This window comes from Eurypyga helias, unplaced genomic scaffold (assembly GCF_000690775.1).
Source record: "Eurypyga helias isolate BGI_N326 unplaced genomic scaffold, ASM69077v1 scaffold9584, whole genome shotgun sequence".
Taxonomy (NCBI): Eukaryota; Metazoa; Chordata; class Aves; order Eurypygiformes; family Eurypygidae; genus Eurypyga; species Eurypyga helias.
The window spans coordinates 9,935-19,444 of record NW_010244332.1 but is presented as its reverse complement, the minus strand read 5'-3'; the positions used below and the strand labels follow the sequence as shown (position 1 = coordinate 19,444).

At 46.8% G+C, this 9,510-nt stretch overlaps 1 protein-coding gene across 1 annotated transcript in view; it reads left to right on the top strand.

Annotated features, from left to right (window-relative positions):
• Positions 1–1,112: 1,112 nt before the first annotated feature.
• Positions 1,113–9,510, top strand: part of ARFRP1 (ADP-ribosylation factor related protein 1) — a 10,597-nt gene continuing 2,199 nt past the window's right edge. The window contains exons 1-5 of the mRNA XM_010149706.1: positions 1,113–1,225; positions 1,606–1,693; positions 2,132–2,214; positions 2,659–2,740; positions 3,201–3,271. Coding sequence (XP_010148008.1) covers positions 1,133–1,225; positions 1,606–1,693; positions 2,132–2,214; positions 2,659–2,740; positions 3,201–3,271 — 417 coding nt within the window. The 5' untranslated portion in view covers positions 1,113–1,132. The remainder of the gene's footprint in view (positions 1,226–1,605; positions 1,694–2,131; positions 2,215–2,658; positions 2,741–3,200; positions 3,272–9,510) is intronic.

Here is a 9,510-nt window from a genome sequence, read left to right as displayed (position 1 = left end):
GAGCGCGCCGGTGGTTGGGCACGTCCAGGATCACTTGCCCGGCCGAAGGGGAAGTGGGCCGGGGGTTTGTCCCCCATCCCTTCCCGGGGTCGGGGTGAGCCGGTGCGTCTCGCACGGCCGGAGGTGAAGGGTCCCCGCTCGCTCGGCGGGGAAAGACCCTGTGCCCTGAGGTGCCCTGTCCTCACGCTGACTCTGCTCCAGCCTGAGAAATCCCTCACTTCGGGCCTGGAACGCTTCTGGTTTTTCCTTTTGGCGATGTTGTTTGAATTCACAGTGATTATTTATCTGCACACTTGCTCAAAGTTCCCTTGCAACGTTTCTGCCTTGAGGTTCCCTTTGTCTGTACTTAAACAGGAGAGTTGTTGCAAAGTTCTGAGTCAGCTGTAGCACTTGGTACCAATGCTTCCCGCATCTCAGCGAATCTCTGCCTTGTTTGTGCAAATCCAACAGCAGAGAGCCTGTGGGCTTCTGCAGGTCTTGGTGTCGCTTTGTCTGATTTTTCATCTGGTGCTTTTGGCTGGTAAACTTACCTGTCTCGTCTTCGTGGCGTTGTAACATGACAGAATACTTGTGTGGTGGGTACTGTGACAGAAGGCTGTCACAGGACACGGCTTAAATGAAGATCAGTAGGGTTTTTATGTGCCTTTTAAGATACACTGCACCGACCTCAAGCATTAAGGATCCTGTGATACTGTTATATAGATCAGGAAGAAGGATGGGGAGACTGGCCTGTACATTCTTGCTCAAAATACCCATTCTGTGTATTTGTATGAAGCTGACTTCATTTTTTGTGGGTCTTATGTGCACCACAAAAGACATTCAAGCTCTCCTTTAAGCCCTGAAGCAGACAGGATGGTTTGGAAGTGAGGGTTGAGTTTGCATTGGATGCTGGCTGCTATGTGCAGGAACAGGAAGATAATCCCTCGCATGTATGCATTTGGAAATTTGATCTTGAGCTGTTTGCATGATCTGTCCGTGATTTGTCCTGGGATTGCCTAAATATGAGAGTTACTGATAAAAGAATAACGTCATTTATTTATCTGGTGTCGGGGAGAACTTGCGTTGTGGAATGAGAGACTTTGGGAAATGACCTGTTTGTTAATGATCTCATGGTACTTGTTGCAGGAGCAGGATGTATACTCTGCTGTCCGGACTCTATAAATACATGTTCCAGAGGGATGAGTACTGCATCTTGATCCTTGGTTTGGACAATGCTGGTAAAACCGTAAGTGCTGTTTATTACCAATTGCGTGGAGGGCACACGCAACTCTAAACATCCTCCAGAGAGAAAACTTCCGACAGACTTTCTTCGGCTGCATCCTGGGTTGTGTTGGTGATGGCACACCAAAGAACCGACTTTTCCCTCTCACTTAAATTTAGCATAAGCTTTCAGGGATGTAGCTGAGGCTTGGGTAATCCCGTAATCCCTGTGATCCCTTCTTCCCTTGCTAAAGCAGGGAACAAGACGCGCTGTTTGTTCCAAGCTCAGGTAGGGCACTGTCTGTCGGAGCAGGATGCCGCAGACATGGAAGGGCAGGTTTGCGGTAGGGTTGCCCCAGCCTGTAAAATATTTGAGAGTAAATACCTCTTCTTGTTCCTTTTCAGACCTTCCTTGAGCAAACTAAAACTCGATTTAACAAGAACTACAAAGGGATGAGTTTGTCCAAAATCACAACCACTGTAGGGTTAAACAGTAAGTGAATCTGGAATTTTTCAGCTTTCCTGCACTGTTAGACAACAGCTGGTTCCTGTCTGAAATATTTACGAACTGAAAAGGGCAAAATAGTTCCCTGGGAGTAGAGATTGTATCTCCCAACTCCTCATGTCTTTTTGTAAGAGAATAAACCAGACTTGCTTAGCTTGTGAGGAGAAAACCCTGAAGCCTTAAACCCATGTATCATCAGTGCTATGCTCAGGGTTTAAGCTAAATTTCACCGGAGGTCACTCCTTGGCCTGATTCTGGTATTATTTGCACTCCTTGCGATGGAATTGTCGTTCAAAGTAGCTGCTGCCTGTGATTTGTTCCTCTGGAAGGCTGTGCTATCCCGCGTTTCTCGGGGATGTGCAGGGGCTGATGCTGTAGAGAACGCCTTCGGCTTGATTTGGATTGTTTTTCCTTCGTTCCTTCTAGTTGGTACTATCGATGTTGGCAAAACTCGGCTAATGTTCTGGGATCTTGGTGGGCAGGAGGAGCTACAGTCTCTCTGGGACAAGGTTGGAGATGGTTTTTTTTCCTTTTATGAATGTTTTTGTCCCTTAGAATTGAAGCAGTCTGATCCTACAGGCTCAGGGGTAACCCTAGTATTTAGCATCAGATTTTTTCCAGGCCTTTAACTGTATCTGTGCAAAATTAGCAAAGAAAATGCGTAATATTTGCATTATTGTCTACGGACAGCAGTTGCCAGCCCATGGGTTGTGCCGGTAGAGACAAGCTTTTCGGGGGGGACAGATGAGTGGTACTCAGTAGGCCTGCAGAGAGAACAGGCAGCGCGTTCTGTGTGCCGCCATTCTCTCCAGGCATGAACTGTGGAAACAGCTGGTTCTAACTGGTTGTTCTCTTCCATGTGTATCAAAATTATACCAAATTAAAAAAAAGATAGGGAGAGAAACGAAAGGTCCTGGTGGGATGATACACGAATGTCTGTGTTTTCCTTTCAGTATTATGCTGAATCTCATGGTGTGATCTACATTATTGACTCCACGGATGAGGAGAGGCTCTCGGAATCTAAAAGAGCTTTTGGTGAGTAGGTTGTGTGTGATTTCAGGATGTACTGTGGCACAGGTTCCTCCTGGCTGTCCTGTCTGTCCCGGTGCCCCCGAAGTAAGCCGTGTGGCCTGTTGATGACACACCCCTGCTGCTTTTGCACGTTTTTGTTGGAGTCTGTCTTGTCTGTAGCACGGGGCTCGCTTTGGCTGCCTGTAAAGGCCTTGGATCTCTTCTTGTGCTTATGCTAATGGTTTTGAAATGTTTATTCCTTACTCTGTGTTTATCACCTCGTTAACGCTGTGACATGCTAAAATGAAGTTTGGAGTTTGCCCCGGAAAAAATTCTGTGAAGAAAACAGACCTGAAAAGTTGTGTGAAAGGAAACCGTAATGCCAGAAGGAGCCTCTTGTCTCATCCCTGTGTCTGTGTCTGGCATTTGCACGGCTTTTACCTTCCAGGATATCCTTATCTTCCTCTGTTTTTGTGCTTTATAGAGAAGATGATTACCAGCGAAGCTCTGGAAGGGGTTCCCATTCTGGTGTTAGCCAACAAGCAGGATGTAGAGGTGAGATTACTGATGCCCACTTCTTAGGTGGGCAAAGGAGCCTCAGAAGGGTGAGCTCTGCATTCATGTTAAATTTGTTTCACGTTCCTGGACCGATCCTGTGGTGCTTTACTGCTGCTGGAGAGAATTGCTTTGGGTTTAGTTTTAATTCTATCCTCTCTCCTCCAACCCTCTTCCTGTGGCGTGAGCTTACTACAGGTGCATCCCTCTCAGCTGTTTCGAAATTTGATGTAAACAGGACAGACTACGTAGCTCTGGTGGGTCTTTATCTACTGCGACGTTGTATCTTGGTACTGTTTTTTCCTGTTTATTCAGCAAAAAAATGATTAGTGCACTTTGTTTATGCTGCTCTACCTGGGAACAGCACAACAAAGGCAGTAGCATCTTCTTCCTGTACCCAGATAAGATCAGTTCGGTGAATCATTCTGTTTGTCCTAGAGCGTTTCACCAGTGACAGCAGTGAATGCAAGGAATAACATAATTTAAATTCTTTCTAGCATATCCGGATTGCAAAACTCTTGTTTTGTATTTGACACGTTAGTGGGTGCTAACCCACGAGTTAGTGTGACTGTTCGGGTGACGCATGCAGGGCAGTCTCCATCTCTCCTGGCACGGAAGAAAAAAGGGATGGGAGTGCCTAAAGCGATTGTGGTATTATTTTCCACGTTTTCCTCCTTCTTTGCATGTGTTGTACCTGGAGTTCCAGTACTGCAGTTTGAGTGGTTAATCTCTAGATGGAGCCAGAGACTTGCAGTAGAATTAGGAGTGCCAGCCTTGGCAGCCCTGACCAGACTCTGGTCCAGAGTATCCTAATACTTCCTGTCTTCCTCCTTGGGCTGTGCACCCGTCTCCCTGAGTGTACGTGGGGGAAACACTTGAGACTTACACAGAAATCACTTTGGCTTTTGTCGTGGTTTAGCCCCAGGCAGGAACCAAGTACCACAGCCGTTCGCTCGCCTCCTCGTTCCTGGGGGCTGGGCAGGATCGGAGGAAAAGACAAGGATTAACTCGTGGGTTGAACAGTTGAATAATTGAAAATAAATTAAATAAGATAATAATAATACTAATATTGCTACTAATATCATAGAATCCCAGAACAGTTTGGGCTGGAAGGGACCTTAAAGCCCACCCAGTGTGATCCCCTGCCACGGGCAGGGACACCTTCCACTAGACCAGGTTGCTCCAAGCCTCATCCAGCCTGGCCTTGGACACTCCCAGGGATGGGGCATCCACAGCTTCTCTGGGAACCTGTCCCAGTGCTCGCACCCTCTGCGGAAAGAATTCCTTCCCGATGTCCCATCTCCATCTCCCTCTTTTCGTTTAAACCCTTGTCCTGTCACTCCCTGCATTTGGGAAAAGTCCCCCCCAGCTTTCTTGTAGCCCCCCCAGGCACTGGAATATGTAATGAAAACAGTGGAAAAGAAAACACATGATACAGCCGCTCACCAGCTGCTGACCAGCTCCCGGCCAGTGCCCAGGCAGCGAGAGCCGGAGCGGAGAGCCAGACTGAACCCGAGAGCGAGAGTGACCCCCGGCCTGCTCCTTCAATTGATATACTGAGCATGACGTTTGGCATCGAATATCCCTTCGGTGGGTTTGGGTCAGCTGTCCATGCTTTCCCCTTGTAGAGGAGAAGCTGGGAGAACAGGGGCAGTATCAGAAACTGGAGAAGGCTTTGGCTTGATGTACAAATTGCTTAGCAACAATTAAAATCATTGGTGTGTTATCGATACTCTTCTCAGCACAACCAAAACACGGCCTCATGCTGGCTCCTGCGAGGACAATTAACCCTGTCCCAAATAGCACAGCATTAAAGAAGGATTTGGTTGCACTTCATGTGTGTAACATAGCAGATTTTTTGGGCTGATCATAAGTTTATTTAGTCATAGAAGCAATGTACTTCCACTTCGAAGAGACTGAGATTGAGGCAGGGCTCCTGATTTACGGTCCCAGCTTTGCTCTGATCTCTGGTGTGTGGGGAAATTGTCTTTTCCGGAATATCGGCTCTCGTATTTCCATGCAGCACTACAGCTTTACAGCAGGGAGCAGCCTGCACCCTTGCCTGGAGCTGCTGAGAATTAACCTGCCTGCAGGGATTTACCAGTCGTGCGCAGGAGGCGCGGAGGGACACGGTTTAGTGGTGGCACGAGCAGTGCCGCTGTGGGACGCGGTTTAGTGGGTGCATGAGCAGTGCTGGGTTAACGGGCGGACTTGGTGATCTTAAAGGTCTTTTCCAGCCTAAGGATTCTGACCTGGAAAGCTGTTCCAGTGTTCCTTAGATGCATATTTTGTCCTCGGCCTGCTGCAGAAGACAGCTCTTCTGGCATCCAAGCCAGACTAACAGAAGATGATGAAGAAGTGCGCTTCTTTGTAGGGGAGAGAGGTATTTGGGACAGGCTCTCAGGATGGAAGCTATGAATGAGTCCTTGTCCCTTCTGGAGGGTCCAAGACCAGCCCTCGGATTTAGTGCCTTCACACAGCCATGGAAGCGTGTGAAGATGAGCAAAACTATGCTGACTTATTTTTAGATATATGTATTTATACATATTTAAATTATATATATTTATAACATATAATAGGTATTTATTTATATATGTTTGATAATATACCTATTTTTAAGGGCTTCAAAACTGGATGATTTTGGAATGAATTAAAAGACTGGGTCAAATGTGTGTTGTGGGAGGGAGTTTGATTTTTCCTTTTAAGGAGCTATTGCTCTGGAGGGGAATTAAATGTCTAAGATGTAATAATTCAGGTGGATTCCCTTTCAAGTCAGAATGCCCATTTCGAAGGCATTAGGCAGTTTTGCTTCCCTGCTGTTTTATGCAGAATAAAACTGCAAAATAAGAGTTTCTATTTGCTGGTTTGCTGTGAGTGCAGCCGTTTAAAGGTTTAGAAAAGCTCTGTGTTTCTGAGCTGCACGATGAAACGTTAAAACTTGAGGATAGAATGGCTCATTTTGGAACACTCTTAGAAATACCGGAAAAACTGAGCTGAAAAGATAGCATGTGGAAATAACCAGGTATTGTCTGATGTCTTGCCTTCCGAATCCTAAGGTAGATTTTAGGAATTGAATGTGAAATCTCCAGAGTGCGGAGCAGCCTCCTGGTGTCTGTGAGAAAGGAGAGGAGCCGTGCTGAGCAGCAGCATGTATTCGAAGACTCACCCCCTTATGGATTTGGATGTGAGAAAATCGGCTTTCTCTGACAGCCGTTCTAATTTCCAACTTAAGAAACACCACGGCATCCCTCTACAATTAGTTTAATGTAAATAACCTTGTTTTCATTTAAAGAAGCTTAAGTTTTAATTTGAAATAAGCTTGTAAAGAAGAGATAGCAGAGGTCAGGCTGGTCAGGCTTGAGGAAACCGTTTCGGTTAGGCTCGCCACCTTTTGTTGCTTCTGTTTTACATCGCTGGCTCTTGAGGTGGCTGAAGAGCCTCTGCTTCAGGTTTTATCCCGATAAAAGGCCACGCAACAGCATCGTCTTTCCTGCAGTGGATCTGGCAAACAGATAAAGACTGCAGTCTAACCTTTTTTTTTTTTTTTTTTTTTGCCGACAGCAGCCACTCGTGCCTTTCTCATGTTTCCTCTGAAATGTGTGGTAGATGACATCACTCCAGAAAGGTCATCTGTGGATGTTATGATTGTAATGGTTACGCTGTTGATGTGATGGCAAATCCAGCTTCCCCAGTTTGCTCTTGGTTTATGTGGCTTTGGTTGAGGAACAAAAGACATCTGTAAAGAAATGTTTTGTAACGTAGGTAGGGAGGTGGAAAAGAAGGGGAATTTAGAAGCCACAGCTGGCATTTTCTCTGGAGCATGAGAAGCTCAAGTGCTCCGTGCTGAAGCGATGGGTAATTGGCCTCATCCTCTGCTCTGAGATTCCAGAGCTTCCCCTTGAACACAAGGCTCCTCTGAACCGATAGTTCGGTGGCGCCGTGCCCTCTGCGGTGTTACCATACCTCATCCCGAGAGGAAAAAGGTGTTCCTCAAGACAGCTGTGGTGTTGGGATGCGGTGACGTCCTGCTATAAACAGTGTAAGTGGGGCAGAGTCTGCTCAGAACCAAAACTCTTCCCGCTGCGGATTTCTGAGAGCAGTGGCTGGACAGCTTTGTGGAAGTTAGGGCAAGCCACGGGGATGGGAAAGGGAATCCATCATTGTGGATTAAACTGGGGGAACAGGTGGCTGCGGCAGTTGCAAGCTGCGCTGGGAAAAGTGGGCTCCTCAGGGGCCTCGGAGACGGACAAGGTGAGGGCAGCAGATTCTCTGTGCCGCTGGAAGGGTTTGGGGAAGTCCGTTGCCTAATTGTTTTGCACGGGCTTGTGCAAGTGGAACTAAAGGACAGCGTGACTGTGCTCTGCACTGTTGCTTCCGGCCTTGAACACTTTCTCCCAGATTTATTTTAAAAAGATCTAAAAATACACCGTCATCCAGAAAAGGAGAAATTGTTAAACCATGATACTGCAGTGTGATAAGCTTAAAGGGTCACTGACGTCTTTCCGAAGGGAAACATGCCAGACCCACTTCTCAGGGAAGTCTGCTAACCTCCCTGGGGCCCGGGTTAAAGACATGAAGAGGAAGGACCCTGCTCCGGCCCCAGGTTACTCTCCATCCTTGATTTTTCAGGTGAGGTTGCACCAGGAACTGCTGGAGTCACCATCCCTGGAGGGATTCAAGAGGTGTCGGTATGGCGCTGAGGGACATGGTTTAGTGGTGGACTTGGCCGTGTTAGGTTAATGGTTTGACTTGATTGTCTTTAAGGGTTTTTTTCAACCTAAAGGATTTCAGGATTCTGTGATTCTGAGGTGTATTTTGAGAAACGTTCACTCAGTTTCAGCCGCCTTGGTATTTAACCTTCTTCCTGCCAAGTCTTATTTACAAAAACCCAGTCATGACATGGAAAATAGCTCAAATTACTGACATCCAGCTCTCCCTCCTTCCCACTAGGTGACTGACTTGTCTAGAGCTTGGGCTTAAATCACGAGGCAGTCGGACCTGCCCTTCTTACTCGGCAGTGAACACCAGAGCTCACGTAGCATCTTTTACCACCTTGTGGAGAATGATTCTTTAATAGTGATCTCTTCTCATCTTCCAGACCTACTGGCATGAATTCCAACTCCCAAGTCCAGTCTGGCTCCATCTAAAGTTACTGGTTGATATTTTAAAATGTATTTAAGTATTTTTTCCTGTGCAATGACAGCTCATCTGTATGAACTGCAAGCTTTTAGTTTGGCAGAAATCCTCAAGTGAATGGTTGGCGCTTAGTTGCAATGAAGTAACTTAATATTTCTGGATACCGTTTCCACCTCATTGATTGAAACTGCAAGTTTGAACTGCAGTTTAGGTCATAAGAAAGTACAGTCATCAAAAATTGCACAACTAATATCCATTCTAGGCCCTTCGCAGCGGAAAATCACAAGTTTGGATTCAAGGGCATTGGGTGAATTGGGCGTCATTAAGCTCCTCTCAAACCATTTCTTAAGAACCCATCTTATTTATAAGCACAGAAATCTGCGTATTTGTCACATGGTCATCCCCACAGTTCCCTGCATTTGATTTCTCCAGAACCAGTATTTTGCAAAATGGATATTATCATTAATTTCCATCTTTCTGCTAAGACTGAATTCCCCTTGGCGGGCAGTCGGTGTACATCCTCTTGGACTAATCCCCAAGACTCACAAGGGCCAGCTGTAGCATTGGAGCAAACACTTGCCCAATACATGTATTTGAGCCTCATCAAAGGGCCAAAATGTCTTTGGGGAGAGGAAGGAAGCTGGGCTCGTGGCCAGCTAAAGTGCTTCAATGGCTCATCCAAGTTCTTGTGGAAAAAGTGAGCGCAGAGATGGGAAAAGGATTTAAATCTGGTGATTTTTCGTGTGCCTGCTTCCTGCGTTCAGGGAGGAGGGTGAAGGTCTGGATGTCACTAGGGCAGGTTCGCTTTCGTTGTGTTTGTAGCTCAAAGCATGAAGTTTATTGTCATGATTTATGTCAGGAAAATCAGCCACTGGATTATTGAGGGGTTAGGGGGATATTGGGGATGGATTTTAAAACGGCATCCCAGCCGTCTCCTAGCAACCGTACAGAAGGGCAAGACCCGACGGTGATGGAGAGCAGAGGGTCTGCAGCGTCAGCGCGCTGCGTGCAGTGCTGGCAGCGCTTCCTCCTGCACGCAGAGCGCCAACAGGCCGCTCCAGGCCGGCCGGGAACGGGCCGAGAACTTGGGGAAAATCACTTCC